The sequence below is a fragment of the Pongo abelii genome, chromosome 16 (assembly GCF_028885655.2).
Source record: "Pongo abelii isolate AG06213 chromosome 16, NHGRI_mPonAbe1-v2.0_pri, whole genome shotgun sequence".
Classification (NCBI taxonomy): domain Eukaryota; kingdom Metazoa; phylum Chordata; class Mammalia; order Primates; family Hominidae; genus Pongo; species Pongo abelii.
This window is the reverse complement of record NC_072001.2, coordinates 71,564,808-71,581,317: the sequence shown is the minus strand read 5'-3', so window position 1 is coordinate 71,581,317 and position 16,510 is coordinate 71,564,808. Positions and strand designations below refer to the sequence as shown.

At 45.3% G+C, this 16,510-nt stretch overlaps 1 protein-coding gene across 3 annotated transcripts in view; it reads left to right on the top strand.

The window, feature by feature from the left end:
* The window catches only part of ITGA11 (integrin subunit alpha 11), a 149,931-nt gene that overhangs the window by 18,762 nt on the left and 114,659 nt on the right, over window positions 1-16,510 (top strand). For all 3 annotated transcript variants that reach the window (XM_024232325.3, XM_024232324.3, XM_024232326.3), the window contains exon 2: window positions 10,705-10,816. In XM_024232325.3, coding sequence (XP_024088093.2) covers window positions 10,705-10,816 — 112 coding nt within the window. The remainder of the gene's footprint in view (window positions 1-10,704; window positions 10,817-16,510) is intronic.

Genomic DNA, 16,510 nt, shown 5'->3' with positions numbered 1-16,510 from the left:
ACACTGCCTGGTTTCCAATTCTAAATTGTTTGCTGAGACTCAAGACAGATGCTCGAGTGCCGACAACTAGAAGTCAGCTGCGCGTCTGCCCAAGAGAACCTCACTGACATGTGCTGTGGTGGGTCTTCGATGTTACAAAGCAGGAGCCTCTCATTTTACAGATGGGGAAGCTGAGGCCCAGAGAGGCATCGGGGCTCTCAATGGACATCCAGCCGAGTTAATGACAAAGCTGAGATTAGAACTCAGATCACCCCACCCCAATCCAAACTTCTCTTGGCTTCACTTCAGGCTCTGTTGACTTATAAACATGTCTGTTGCCTGCCTAGTGGGGCTGTAAGCTCTGAACACCGTTAAGTAGTGTCTCAGCCAGCTTGGTGTCCTCACTTCCTACCATGGAACCTGGAGCTCCATAGACCTCAAATAGAGGTTTATTGAACTGAAGGGCCGTAGAGGGGACTAATACAGAAGGAGTGGTGGTGAACATAGATAAGTACGAAGAGAGGCTGGTGACCTTGGACACATTTCTACCCCGCTCTGGGCCTTAGTCTTCTCACTTATAGCAACAAGCTTTTTAAACTCGACAGAGCAGTTCTCAAACTGTGTTCCAGGAAACCCTAAGGTTTCAGTGAAGCATCTTAGGTCTGCTACTGAGGGTGGGAAATTCCTCCCTACCCCCTAGTCCTAACCCCAACATCCACTTCTTGTGTCTACTTTTCATGTATATATTTTGTTCAAAAAATGGGGATTCACTGTAGAAAAACAAAGTTTGGAGGCTAATAGATTATTTGATCTGGAAAATTCCTGATTGTTCTTAAAGATAAAACCCTGGCTGGGTGCCGGTGGCTCACGCCTGTAATCCCAGCACTTTGGGAGACCAAGGCAGGTAAATCACTTGAGGTCAGGAGTTCAAGACTAGCCTGGCCAATATGATGAAACCCCGTCTCTACTAAAAATACAAAAATTAGCCAGGCATGGTAGCACATGCCTATAGTCCCAGCTACTTGGAAGGCTGAGGCAGGAGAATTGCTTGAACCTGGGAGGCGGAGGTTGCAGTGAGCCGAGATTATACCATTGTACTCCAGTCTGGGCAACAGAACAAGACTCTGTCTCAAAAAACAAAAAACAAAACAAAAAAAAAAAATTGAATAAGTTCCCCCTCCCTAATAACATATTTGCTACACACCACCTTTGACCCAATGGTAGCTTGTCTAACGGGGAGTTTGTGTTATGCCCCCTAGCAACTGAAAAGAGAGAAAATGAGGTGAAGGAGGCCTCATGCTCTGGAGGCTCCGTTCTGCACAGAGCTGCTCCAGAGCCCAGAATCTGTGTTGGGTGCCTGGCTGGCTGTGGGTCTGTGTCTGCCATTCCCTGAGTGATTCAGGACAACCCAGCCATCAGGCCCGGTGCATGGCTAAGGCAGGAAGAGGCCATGATTTTCTTGTTAGGCCACACTTCTCCCTGATAGGGTAGGCCCGGGCCCAGCTCTGCCTAATGTTGGGCCTTCCTGATGAGATCTTGAGTAGGAAGTGATTGGGGTACTACCCCAGAAACTACGAGTCCCCAAAGATCCCCAGCTCCTCTTCTCGTTGTCTTTGTCCAATCACTCTGTGAAATTGTTCCTCTTCCTCCCTGATGGTCCATCACTTAAGAGCTAAGCTGCATCAATTATCAATTATCAATTATCAATTGCTATAATAATGTCTTGTAACATATAATCCCCCCAAATCTCAGCAGCACACGATATTAATTGTTTAGTTCATATATCTGGGGTCAGCTGAGGGTGGGGGAGTGAACTGGTCCAAGCTAAGCTCAACTGAGTGGCTCTGCTGGGCTCACTGGGCTTGCTTGTGAGTTTGGGGGTGCTGACCTCAGCTAGGTTGGGCTGGGGCAACTCAGCTGGGGCAGCTCTGCTCTGAATATCTCTCACTCTTTTCCTGGGGTCAGTGGACTAGCCGTCTCACGTTGCTGCCAGAAGTGCAAGCAAGCAGAAATAGACAAGGCATCCTAAGGCCCAGGCTGGGAATGGGCACACATTATTTCTGCTCAGATGGCCTAGCCCAAAGTCAAGGTTGGGGGAAATATACTCTGCTCTTTTAGAGGCAGCAATTACAAAGTCCCATGGTAAAGGGTGTGCATATAGAGAAGTGAAGAATTGAGACCAATGAGGCAAGCTGGAGCAGGACCACTTGTTTTTCTATCCCAGCTCTGCCACCCACTAGATGCGTGACTTGGGACAAGTTACGGGATCGCTGTGCCTCCAGTTCCTCTCTTCTGCCACAGAGCGGTTTCCTCTGGCCATCAGCTCCCATCTGCTGCTTCATCCAGACTTTTAAGCCCTTGGGACTCTGGCTCTGTCCTTCTGGCATACCTGGTTTCCTGTGCTCTGCCTGTTGTGATCAGGGAGCCACCAATCAGTTCTGTAGTGAGCAGAGGGCATGGGCCCAGGATGTGTGAGTCTTGAAGAAGGAGTGTGTGGGAGGGGGATAAGCCTGGGTGAGGCCTCTCCAGGGTTGTTGTTGTTGATAATTTGTTGTTGTTGTTGTTGTTGTTAGAGCTGAAATTTCTACTTTAACTCAACACATTTTCTGAGCACCAGGCCTTATGGTGGGATAAAGGGATAAATAGAATTCAGTTCTCCTCACATTGCTCAGTCTTAGATGGGGAGAAGATTGTGTGGCATCAGCTCTGCTCAGTGTACATGTCTAATCCTATTACTTAAATATTCACTCCACACCCTCCATGTGGCAATGCAGGCAGTGTTGCTGCCCATGGGATGCTCACAGTCCACTGTGAGTTCCCTGGTGGCCACGCAGCTGCCCATGGGGGCGGAACCGCACACTCCCCACCTGCCTGGGGACTTCCCAGGGTGAGGGCAGAGTTACTAGGTCTCCTATGAGAGCAGCAGGTCCCCAAGGGCAGTATCCCTGCTTCTCCCCAGAGTCAGAGGTCTCCACAAGCTCTTCTGTAATGAAGGCCTTCTTCCCTCAACTAGCTAGAAGCTTCTCTGATGTGGGGACCACATCCCCTCATTCCTCCCTTGCTCTATCGCACTAGTGCCTACTACAGGAGCCTAGAGTAGGGTCCTTGGGCCTCCAGCAATGCTCCCAAACCTAGCATTGCCTTCCTAGATGCCTCTTTGAAATGATGGCCTTGGGCAGAAGGGAAGGCTGGCTGGCAGCTGAGCAAGAATGCTCACATGTTCCCTACTCGCCAGGGCAAAAGGGGCAGCAATGCAGAGAACATGGAACAGCCAGCCATCTGAAACTCATTACTTCTTCACTTTCGAATGGGTTATTTTTCCCCCCATAGCAGCAAGAGGTTCACTTTGCCATATCTTTTTGCTTAGGCCAGCTTATGGTCTTTTCTCCCTCCTCATCTCCCTGTCTGTGATTTGCTTTTAGACATGAAGATTCTTGGGGCCCAAGTAAAACTGGGAAGAGGAAGATAATACCAGAGATTCTTAGTGATAAACCCCACCTCCCTCACCCCATCCCAGCACTGTCCATCCAAGGAAAATGAAAGCTCTTGCTTACACAGGTGCATCTGTAACATGGAGCGGAGCCCAAAGAACCAGCGGAGGCCTGGGGCAGGGCTGTGGGGAGGCTTCTGGGAGGTGTTCACGCTTAGGTTTTACAGAGCGGCTTCCTCTGGCTGTCAGCTCCAACCTGGTGCTTCATCCAGACTTTCAAGGCCCTTGGGTCTCTGGCCCCATCCTTCTGGTATACCAGGTCTGCTATGCTCCACTTGTTGTGATCAGGGAGTCACCAGTCAATTCTGTATTGAGCAGGATCTTAGAGCATGTGACTGGGATGGATGAGTCTGAAGAAGAAGAGATGTGTAGGAGGGGACAAGCCTGGCTGAGGCCACGCCAGGGAGGATTCAAGCGACTGAGGACAGTGGGTGGTGGCTGAAAGGGCAGAGGAAGACCTGATGGTGATGGGCTGGATGGCACAGGAGCCGTGAGGCCTCAAAGTCATCCCGGCTGCTTCCTAGCTGTATGACCTTGGCCAGTTGCTGACTTTCTTTGTGCCTCAGTTTCCTCATCTTTAAAATGAGAATGATAATATACTTACTCCAAAACGTTGTTATAAGTGTTAAATACATTCAGAATAGAGCTTGGTACATAGTAAGAGCTTTGTGCATGTACACAATTATTTTTATCTAAGTGGTAGGGGACTATCAGTACCTACCTAATTAGGTAGTACTGATAGGTAGATTATCAGTACTACCTATCAGTACCTACTATCAGTACCTAAGTCAGGGAGCTAGGAGGTAAATTAAGGCAGGAGGAGCCAACAGGTACTGATTCTGAGAACAGATTCTCAGAAGGTGAGAAATCCAGTAGGCAAGTCTATCTGCATCTTTTGGGCACTGGACAAAGATAAAAGCCATTCATGGATGTGGCCTTGAAAAGCATATAACCTAAGAGAACAAGGCAGATGGGAAGGCAGCTGTTATGCAAGGCAGGAAGTGACAGAGCTATGAGCAGCCCACGCTGAGGGCCCCAGAGGAAGGACCACTTTGCAGTAGAGGTGTCATCAGAGGTGGGCCTTGAAAGTGTAGGACAAAGGGAAGAAAGGCCTTCCAGGCATGGTGAGCAGCATGGGCAAAAGCACTGAGGCCAGTTCAGGGAACAGGGCATCTTGATCCATTTCAATTCAACCAAGATGTATTGAGATCCTTCCCTGTACCAAGCAGTGCCAGAGGTTTGCTACTCCCTTTAGTCTTGCCAACCACTTTTCCGGATAGATATTTTTATTCCTGTTTTATAGATGAGTAAACTGAGAACCAGAAAGGGAGAGTAACTCCTCAGGGTCACCCACTTATGAATAAGTGCTAGAGCCAGGCTTCTAACCAAGTCCTCCCAGAACTGAAAGCCCATCCTCTCTTCATGTCTGGCCTGACTCTCAATGAGCCTGGCAGGATGGCAGGAGGAGCCGGGCAATTCCTGACACCTCCACCCAGGTAGGCTGTTCTCTTCTTTTCCCTGGCTCCACATTTGCACCAGGAAAGCCTGCCTAGCACCTTTGGGCCACTTCACCTATTCCTCCACATGGCCCTTCAAGGCCAGAATCACACCTCCAGAAGCTTCCTGAGCACCCAGCCCACAGGGTCCTTCTCTCTAACAACCATGGCATCTGCTTGCAGGGCACACTTGCACTCCACGTGCTTCCTGTGAGCCACTCTCCCAAGCTGACAGGACCCATCTCTCTTCTTGTCTTGTCCTCCACTCATCCCCTGTGCTAAGTGCTAGACCCAACAATGAGTAGCGAACAGACCCCATCCTGCCCTCACGGAGCCTGCGTCCTGATGCAGGAGACAGGAGTAATCAGACAGTCACATCCATGGAGTAGAATTACTAACTGTGATAAGAAAAGGAGAGGTCCCCAGTCACCCATTAGTAAGGCACAGGGGTGATGAGATCATTAAGCAAGATCTAATGTAATCAAGGTATCAGGGAAGCTTCCCAGGGGAGGCCAGGGGAGGACTTGCATTTATGCTGGGGTTTAAAGGTGATGGGAAGCTCATCAGAGAGGCTCAGGCAGAGGAAATGGCACATGCAGATGCCCTGAGGTGGAGGAAGCAACGTGCATCTGGAGGAGCAGAAAAGGGACCTAGAGGAAAACTCACACAATACAAGGCTAGGGAAAGGCTGAGGGCCGTGGGGCCACATGGAACATTTTGGACTTTCTCCCAAGATCCCTGGGAAGCTATTTGGGAGGAGGAGGAGAGGCAGGGAAATGGAACAGCACAGCAGACGCTCCTTAAGCTGGAGCGAACTCTGCCCGCTGAGCTGTTGAATGGCCTTAGCCATACGCTGGCCAGCAGCCCTCAGCACCTGGGACCGGGACTGCCCCACCTGGCCTCCACCTTAACCTGTAGGGAGTAGAGTGGCTTTGAGAACTGTGAGCCCCAAGTGATGCTCTGGCTTGATGCTGTGGTTTCCGTCCCTTCTTGAAACTGACTGATGCTTTTTTTGAAAGACACACAAGATTCTGAGAAAGGGAGCAACAGTTGATGTAACTTTGGCCACGGCCCGCAGGAGAGCAGCCCAGGAATTGTGGTTTTTTTCCCCCTCTGTCATCAATATCAAGGGCAGAACAGTGGCAAGCTGCCCAACCAGGCTCCCAACATTTCTGCAATCAGCCTGTTCATTCCCATCAAAACAACTTTATTTTATCTTGTTGGTATTTGGAAGTCATCAATCTCTGAGAAAAGTACTTCTCCCAAACATGAAACCCATCTACCATAAAAGGAGGAGGCCGGAGATCTTGTCAGGAGCTGAGGTCAGAGAGATGGACTTGACTGACATCATTTTTAGGAAATCCACTCTCTGGTTGGTTCGGTTTGGTCAGAAGCAAACGCCAACTGGTCTCTGGAGATGAAACCAGAACTTTGTAATTTAATGCCTCTTTCTTGTGGCCAGATTTCACTAATCCTGTCCCCAGTGAGGCTGGGGCTCTGTCTAGGACTAGTCCCACCTTCCCCTGGGCCCCCACCACCCCCTCACTGGGCACCTCACTTTGGCAGCAGGATGGAATGCAGGCAGCTGGCTTTCCTCCCATTGCATCTCCCTGCTGGAACCCAAAGGCAGACGCAGTGGGACCTAGGGCAGGAAGCGGAGACCCTCCTCTCTAAAAGGAATCTTCCCTTTTCCCCAGTGAGTCCTTCTTATGAAAAACTGATCTAGGGAGGGAAGAGAACACATCACCCTGGCACCCCAAGCTATGTGGTCATGTTTCCAGCTAATGTGTCCCCAGCTGAGTGATTTGGGGAAACTATTTAATCTCCCAGAGGTGTGATTGTATCTGTCTCACGGGGTTGGTGTGAGATTTAATTGATTAATGTAAAACTCATGGTTAGATGCCTAGGATCGTGCCTGGAATATATCAGTGCTCATCATTATTTCTTTTCTCCTTTTCCTCACTGAGGGGAGAGATTGTCCCAGACAAATGAAGGTCCTGGTCTCTAACTGTTCAGTCAACCAGTATCTATGAGCTGGACCTTCATTCAAGGCACCGAGGATACAGCAGTGAGGACACAGCAGAGCTGGACCTTCATTCAAGGCACTGAGGATACAGCAGTGAGGACACAGCAGAGTCCTGTGGCACTTAGAGACTATAGGAATATTCTAAATATCAGCCATGTGACAATAAACAAATAAATGTCATGAGTTTGTGATAAGTGCTATGAGAAAAAATGGAGCACAGGAAGGGATCCCTGGGGTGTTTGGTGGCCTGGTGATAGACAAGATGGCATTGAAACAGAGATTCGAAGACTGTAGGGAGAGAGCCTTGCAGGTATGGGAGGAAGAGCATTCCAGGATGAGGGAACAGCCACGGCAAAGATGCTGAGCAGAGAAGGAGTCTGATGTTGGAAGGACAGCGAGAGGGTCAGTGTGGCTGCAGGAGAGGAGGAGGAGAGGGTAGAAATTAATGGGGCAGAGTGAATGGGGTAAGATTATGGAGGGCCTTGCAATGAGGAGTTTGGCCTTGGCTTTGATGGGGTGGAAAACTCACTGATAGAGGGGATGGAGCTGAGGGGTGACGGGATCTCACGGGTCTTGGAAGGGTCCCTCTGGCCATGGTTGCACAAGAAGCACTGATAGAGCGCTTGGGGTGGACAAGGCCCCAAAGACACAATCTGTGGCTTCATCTTCACTGGCCCTCACCCCTCTGTAGGCCTGGAAGTGGTAGGTGGTCTGGATTTCCTGACAGCGAGAACATACTTTCCTCTTCCTGCTGGGTCAGATGCAGGAAGGGGAAGTTCTAGTCTCTAGTGGGCACCAGGAAGCCAGGCAAAGTGCCGTCCACAATCAGGGTGTATGTGGCCTGTGCATGTGTGTGTCTGTGTGTGTGTGCACGTGCATGCATACATGCATAACTGTGTGCGTGTGCATGTGTGCATATGTGTGTGTTCATTCCTGGGACAGATTTGGAGAGAGGGTAAGTTTCTCTCTGCCACTGCAACACTACTTCTGTAACTCCCCTGTGCCCACCAGGCTCCGAGCTCTGCACAGGTAACACTGGTGTCTCTCTCTCTCTCCTCTGTGACATGCCTTCACTGGCCAGGGACCTCTGTTCTTCAGGACCCTGTGCTCACCTGAACAGAGTCCTCTTCTCCAAGGCTGCCTGCTGCTAACCAGGCTGATAAGTTCATTTATGGCATGGGTTTTGTAAACAAAGCACTAACGGGTTCACATACTCTTCTTCCCCAACCCCCACTCCAGGGCCATGACACTAAATTCATGTGGCAGATTACGAATCATGAAGATAGAGTTCGCAGCTACATAGTCATTCATGTGCTGCCACTGTCCTCCCCTGTACCCATAGCATGTAGTGCTATCAGTCACACTCCTCTTGCCTACTGAGCCCAGACTTGACCTCAGAATCTTTCCTAACTCAGTGCTCCAGAAGTGCTAATGATCCATTGGCATGTTCAATAAGATAACATATATCTAATGTCCCTACTTGAAGGTCCCTCCGTTTTACCTCTGGGGACTTTAATTCTATGACTCTAATGATGGAAATTTTGGCTACTGTTATCTGTTTTCTGAGCAAAAAAAAAAAAAAAAAGGGGGGAGACTGGGGGAAAATCACTTGTTTCTGTATGATAGGCCTTATTAAAGTAGGTGCCCCAGGGCTTCACCCTTAAATTCTGAGCAGGGGGTCAGTGCCCAGGGGAAGGAGAGTGGGGCACTCGTGCGCAGGTCCAAGCCTCAAATTCACAGGCCCTACCCAGCGGGCTCGGGTCCTTGGACAGGTCAGTTAACCTCTCTGACCCTCTGTTTTCCCTTTGTTGCTTGTCATGGAGATCGAATGATAACATACATGTGAATGGTCTTTGAAACTAAATAAGTATCCTACGTGTGAAAGGGGCAACAATGATAAAAGGTCTATTCCGCCAATTCATTTTTACTTATCCAAAAGTTTTGGCTCATGGCAAGATCCCACCCCTCAAATTTAATGCGTCCCAAGTTTGGATGGGTATCAAGGCCAGATGTGCCCTGAAAATGCCTTCTGGTGGGGAGGCGTCACAGAGTAGGTGTCTGAGGTCCTAGTTCTGATGCTACCACTGACCTGCTGTGCACCCCTGGACAATCCTCTTAACCTCTCTGGTACTGTACCAAGTGCATCTGCCAAGTGAGGATGATGCTTACTCATTCTCCAAGGTCCTGTGACAGCAAATGATGGCAGATGTGAGGAGGCCCAGAAACCAAAAGTACTATACAGATGTGAGGTGCTATTTTGTTGTTTCTTGTGATTTGCCCAAAGGGGAAACACAGGCTTCCCGCCAGGAAGAATTAGTTAATTGACAGGTGACTTAAACAAACAGGGGCGACCCTTGGGGCCAGAGCGAAAGGGTCTTGGGGCTTTCTCTGTGCTCGCTTCAGCTGCCCCGGCCAAGCAGAAGCCCCTGCCGAAGCCAGACTGAGCTTTGCCAACTGGTTCAGAGGGAAGTGGGGAGCCCAGTGCCGGAGCCCACGGCCACTGGGACCTCAGGCTTGCAGAGGAAGGCGGATGTCAGTTCCCTGACTCTTCAGCAGATAGGGGAGGCGGTAATGAAGGGAGAGGGAGGGAAGAGAAGGGAGAGCAGGAGAGAGGACGAAAATGAGAGGGAAAAAAAAGAGGAGACCAACAAAAGCCGGAAGCAGCAGGTGGGAGGAAGGAGTGATGGAGAAGGAGGGCAACTGTCTCTGCCTGGTAGAATCGGGAATTCCCTGGGGGAAGGACAGGTCTTCCATTCAGACTGGGTCTCTTTGAGAGCAGGTTTTATGCCTCTCCTATCCATGTACAGGGTCTGTATTAGGCCTTTCTTTGTGGGGCTAATACAGGAATACCTGAGACTGAGTACTTTATAAAGAAAACAGTAGCCCGGCCAACATGGTGAAACCCTGTCTCTACTAAAAAATATATAAAAATCAACCAGGCACGGTGGTATGTCCCTGCAGTCTCAGCTCCTTGGGAGGCTGAGGCACAAGAATCTCTTGAACCCGAAAGGAGGAAGTTGCAGTGAGCCAAGACCGAGCCACTGTGCTCCAGCCTGGGCCGCAGAGTGAGACTCTGTGTCGGAGAAACAGAAAAAAAAAAAAAGAAAGAAAGAAAAGAAAACAGGTTTATTTTGGCTCACAGTTCTGCAGACTGTACAGAAATCATGGTGCCAGCATCTGCTTCTAATGAGGGCCTCAGGGAGCTTCCAATCATGGTGGAAGGTGGAGAGGAGCCAGCGAGTCACGCGCAAGAGTGGGAGCAAGAAAGAGAGGGGGGAGGCCCCACACTCTTAAACACCCAAGTCTGTGAGAACTTAGAGTGAGAACTCACTCATCACCAAGGGGATGGCACCAAGTAATTCATGAGGGATCTGCCCCCATAACCCAAACACCTCCCACCATGCCCCAGCTCCAACATTGGGAATCCTGTTTCAACGTGAGATTTGGAAGGGATACACATTGAAACCATATCAGGCTCCCCCAGGACTGGGGTGGAATCTCTCCCATCAGATTGTGGGCCCTTCCAGGCAGGGACTATGTCAGCCACCTCATACATGGGCTCCCCAAGATGGGGAAACATGCTCGTCCCGCAGCCAAGACCCTCCAAGGTTCATGACCTGCCAGTGGGTCCTGACACAGCCCAGGGCCTACACCTCTGCCTGTCTGACTCCCCTGCTTTTTGTCTCTTCTCCTCTCCTCTCCCCCTGCCTCAGGGTTCACGGACACCTTCAACATGGACACCAGGAAGCCCCGGGTCATCCCTGGCTCCAGGACCGCCTTCTTTGGCTACACAGTGCAGCAGCACGACATCAGTGGCAATAAGTGGTGAGTGAGAGCGGCCGCCCACACCCAGCCCTGTACCATTCCACACCCAGCCCCCTCCATCCTGCCCCTGTGCCCTATGGCTGCCCCATTGGCCCTCACATGGAGACTGACATTTCCAGTGACTTGACTCTGTCCCAGCAGGTCAGAGGCTGCACAGGCTCTGCTCCTGACTATGAAAGCTTGAGTGTTCAATTTCTCAAGCCCTGTATCTTCTCATCTGTGAAATGGGGGTGAATGAGCCCGCCTTCTCTGGGTTATGTGACAGCGGGGGTAGCAGGCACCTGGGGACCAATTGTTAGCCCCTGGTCATGTCTACCTGGAGAGCTGCTGGGGGTGTCTCTGAGAGGGTGGGTGTGAGTGTGCTCTCTAGCTGAAACCCAGGCAGCGATGGGGCAAAGGGGAGGGAGAGCCAGACCAAGTGGAGGGAGAGTGTGGGAAAGATCCCCAGGAGCCCTCCAGAGCAAGGGCAATCAGGAGGAAGAAAGGATTCACCCCCAATTTTTAAAATAACTTTATTTCAACATATTTTATCATCTAACTCACTCATTTCAAGTATCCAAGTCAATGATTTTTTTTTTTTAAGAAAATGTACCATGTTGTGAGGCCATCACCACGAATCAGTTTTAGAATATTTTTATCACCCCAATAAGATCTCTCACCACATTTATGGCTAGTCATCCTCCTCCCCACTTGGTTTTTAGCTGGCAGAAGGCTATCCTTCCTGGGATGGAAAGGGCCAGGACTCTGCATGGCCCTTTTAGAAGCCCTTGCATAGTCAAGAGACCACATGAACACTGGTGATCAATGTTCTACGCTGCCCTCTTCCCACTCTGGCCCCTGTCTACCCTCCCCAACCTCTCCCACTTCTTGTGCTCCCCCCACCCCCTTACTTGTGTTCAATGCTCCAGCCACATGGCACAATTGCAGCATTGCTGTTTCCCCAGATCTTCTTCAAACATGCTCTTCCCTTCTATGACGCCCTCTCTGACTTCTCTGCTCACCCCACCACCATCTGGCTAATTCTCTCATATTCTTTTTGATTTTTGTAAAGAAATATCTTACTTATTATCTTTCTACTGAGGTATAACATACATACAATAAAGTATAGGCATCTTGAATGTGCGGCTTAATGAACTTCCATATGATATACACCTATGTAATCACCTCCCAGAGATATATACACCATTTCCAGCTTCCCAGAAGGTGGTGCCCACTCACCCCCACCCCAGCCAGTGCCCCTCCAGGGACCCACTATGCTGACTCCTATCTCCATAGATTAGTTTTGAACTTCATAGAGGAGAAATCATGCAATAGGTGCTCATTTGTATCTGACCTCTTTCACTCAACATTACGCCTGTGAGGTTTAACCTGTTGTTAAGTGAACCATACTTCATGCTTCCATTGATGAGCAGTAGTCCATTGTATTAATCTACCACAATGTATTTGAGTTTAGTGTTTATTTTACTGTATTTGGATTGTTTCCATTTTGGGCTATTTCAAATAACGCTGCTATTGGCATTCATGTACATGTCTTTTGATGGGCATATGTACTCACTTTTATTGGGTTTTTACTCCGGGATAGAATTGCTGAGTTAAAGGGTAGTTATGTTTAACTTTTTAGTAGGACCTGCCGGGCATTTTTTTCAAAGTGGTTTACCAATTTAAACTCTCTCTAGTAAAATAAGAGCCTTCTGGTTGTGACATGTTTTCACTAACACGTGACATTATCAGTCATTTTAATTTTAGGCATTCTAGCTGTGTGTGGTGGTATCTCATGGTGGGTTTAATTTGCATTTCTCTATTTACTAATGATGTTGAGCAACTTTTCATAAATGTAATGGCCATTTTTGTATCCCCTTTTGTGAAATGCTGTATCAGGTCTTTTGCCCATTGTAAAGATTGTGTTGTGTGTCTTTTTCTTATTGATTAAAGGCCTTTTATATATATATATATACACACACACACACATATATATACATATATGTGTGTATATATATATCTACATATATATGTATGTGTATATATATATCTACATATATATGTATGTGTATATATGTATGTGTATATATATCTACATATATATGTGTGTGTATATATATCTACATATATATGTATGTGTATATATATATGTATGTGTGTATATATATATATTCTGTATACACATCCTTTGTGACATAGAAGCATTGCAAATATCTGTTTCCAGTCTGTGGCTTGCCTTTTCATTCTCTAAATGGTATCTTTTGAAAAACAGAAGTCCTTAACTTTAATAAAGTCTAATTTATCAATATTTTTTACGGTTAGTGCTTTTTGTGTGTCTCAATTAAGAAATCTTCACCTCTCCCCATATCATGAAGATATTCTCTGTTTTCTTCTAGAAGTTTGATGTTTTTGCTTTGTCATTTAGGTCAATGATTCATCCCATGTTAATGTTTGTGTAAGGTGTGAGATAAAGGTCAGAGGTTTTTGTTTTCTTTTTTTCATATGGATGGCCAGTTGATCTGGCACAATTTGTTAAAGACTATTTTCCCCATTGAATTCTAGTGACATCTTTGTTGAAAATCGGGTGACTATAGATATATGGGCCTATTTCTTGACTCTTTTATTCCATTTGTCTATTTATCTAAACTTGAGCAAACAAAAAGCTGCTTTGGTTACTGCAGCTTTAAAGTAAGTCTTGAAGTCAGGTAGTATGAATTCTCTATATTTGGTTTTCTGTTCTTTTTTATTTCAACTTTTATTTTAGATTCAGGGAGTACATGTGCAGATTTGTTACATGGGTATATTGCATTGTGTGGAGGTTTGGGGTACAAGTGATCCTGTCACCCAGGTAGTCAGCTACCCAATAAGTAGTTTTTCAACTCTTGTTCCCTCCTTCCCTCCCTCCCCACTCTAGTGGTCCTCAATGTCTATAGTTCCCATCTTTATGTCCATGTGTACCCAGTGTTTAGCTCCCACTTATAATAGTGAGAACACACCATATTAGGTTTTATGTTTCTGTGTTAATTTGCTTAGAATAATGGCATCCATGTTGCTGCAAAGGACATGATTTCTTTCTTTTTCATGGTTGTGTAGTATTCCATGGTGTATATGGACCACAGTTTCTTTATCCAATCCACAATTAATGGGCACCTAGGTTGATTCCATGTCTTTGCTATTGTGAATAGTGCTGTGATAAAACATACAAGTGCATGTGTTTTTGGTAAAAGATTTATTTTCCTTTGGGTAATGTACCCAGTAATTGGGATTGCTGGGTCAAATAGTAATTCTATTTTTAGTTCTCTGAGAAATCTCCAAACTCTGAACTAATTACCATTCCCACCAACAGTGTATAAGCATTTCCTTTTCTCTACAGCCTTGCCAACAACTGTTACTTTGGGGCATTTTAATAATAGCCATTCTGACTGGTGTGAGATGATAGCTCACTGTGGCTTTCATTTGCATTTCTCTGATGGTTAGCGATGTGGAGCATTTTTCCGTGTTTCTTGGTGGCTTGTATGTCTTCTTTTAAGAAGTGTCTGTTCATGTCCTTTGCCCTCTTTTTAATGGGGTTGTTTTTCTTTGACAAGATTGTTTTAGCTATGATAGATCCTTTATGTTTCCATATAAATTTTTAAGTCAGCTTGTCAATTGTCCTCCAACAAAATTTGCTGAGATTTTTACTGGAGTTATACTGAATTTATATGTTCAATTTTGTGGATAAATTTAGGGGAAAATGAAATCTTAATAATATTTTTTCTAATCCACTAACATGTATATCCCACCATTTATTCAGTTTTTTTAATTTCTCTCAATAATGCTTTGAAATATTCAGTGTAAGTTTTACATATCTCTTATTGCATTAATAAAATATAAAATATACTTATATTTTATACTATTAAAAATAAACTATTCTTATTTCATTTTATACTATGAATATAGTTATAGTTAATATAAATTATATCATAATAAATATATATTTAACGTAAATATATTTTCATATTTGCATTTATGTTATTAGAAATAAAATATTTTTATTTCATTTTATACTATTCATTTTATACTATAAAAATATTTATACTTATATTTATATTATATTTAATATAAATCATATAATAAATGTTATATTTAATATAAATATATTTGTATTTGTATTTTATACTATTACATATTATATATTTATATTTCATACTATTAAAAATGAAATATTCTTATTTCATTTTTCAATCTTTTTTACTAGTAAATAAAAATACAATTGATTTTTGTATATTTACAATACATCCAGCAACTTTACTAAAGTCATTTATTATTTCTAATAACTCCCTTTTGGATTTCTTTGGATTTTCTACATATACAATCAGATCATTTGAAATAATTACAGTTTCGTTTATTATTTTCCAATTGTCCTACTTTTATTTATTTTTCTAATTGCACTGGCTAAGATCTTCAGTGCAAGATCAAAAAGAAGTGGTGATACTGAACATTCTTTTCTTATTTCTGCTATGATAGTGAAATTTTCCAATATTTCATAATTAAATAAGATGTTAACTCTAGTTTATTCATTCATTTATTTATTTATTTATTTTTATTATTATACTTTAAGTTTTAGGGTACATGTGCACAATGTGCAGGTTAGTTACATATGTATACATGTGCCATGCTGGTGTGCTGTACCCATTAACTCGCCATTTAGCATTAGGTATATCTCCTAATGCTATCCCTCCCCCCTCCCCCCACCCCACAACAGTCCCCAGAGTGTGATGTTCCCCTTCCTGTGTCCATGTGTTCTCATTGTTCAATTCCCATCTACGAGTGAAAACATGCGGTGTTTGGTTTTTTGTCCTTGCGATAGTTTACTGAGAATGATGATTTCCAATTTCATCCATGTCCCTACAAAGGACATGAACTCATCATTTTTGATGGCTGCATAGTATTCCATGGTGTATATGTGCCACATTTCCTTAATCCAGTCTATCATTGTTGGACATTTGGGTTGGTTCCAAGTCTTTGCTATTGTGAATAGTGCCACAATAAACATACGTGTGCATGTGTCTTTATAGCAGCATGATTTATAGTCCTTTGGGTATATACCCAGTAATGGGATGGCTGGGTCAAATGATATTTCTAGTTCTAGATCCCTGAGGAATTGCCACACTGACTTCCACAAGGGTTGAACTAGTTTACAGTCCCCCCAACAGTGTAAAAGTGTTCCTATTTCTCCACATCCTCTCCAGCACCTGTTGTTTCCTGACTTTTTAATGATTGCCATTGTAACTGGTGTGAGATGGTATCTCATTGTGGTTTTGATTTGCATTTCTCTGATGGCCAGTGATGATGAGCATTTTTTCATGTGTCTTTTGGCTGCATAAATGTCTTCTTTTGAGAAATGTCTGTTCATATCCTTCGCCCACTTTTTGATAGGGTTGTTTGTTTTTTTCTTGTAAATTTGTTTGAGTTCATTGTAGATTCTGGATATTAGCCCTTTGTCAGATAAGTAGGTTGCGAAAATTTTCTCCCATTTTGTAGGTTGCCTGTTCACTCTGATGGTAGTTTCTTTTGCTGTGCAGAAGCTCTTTAGTTTAATTAGATCTCATTTGTCAATTTTGGCTTTTGTTGCCATTGCTTTTGGTGTTTTAGACATGAAGTCCTTGCCCATGCCTATGTCCTGGATGGTAATGCCTAGGTTTTCTTCTAGGGTTTTTGTGGTTTTAGGTCTAA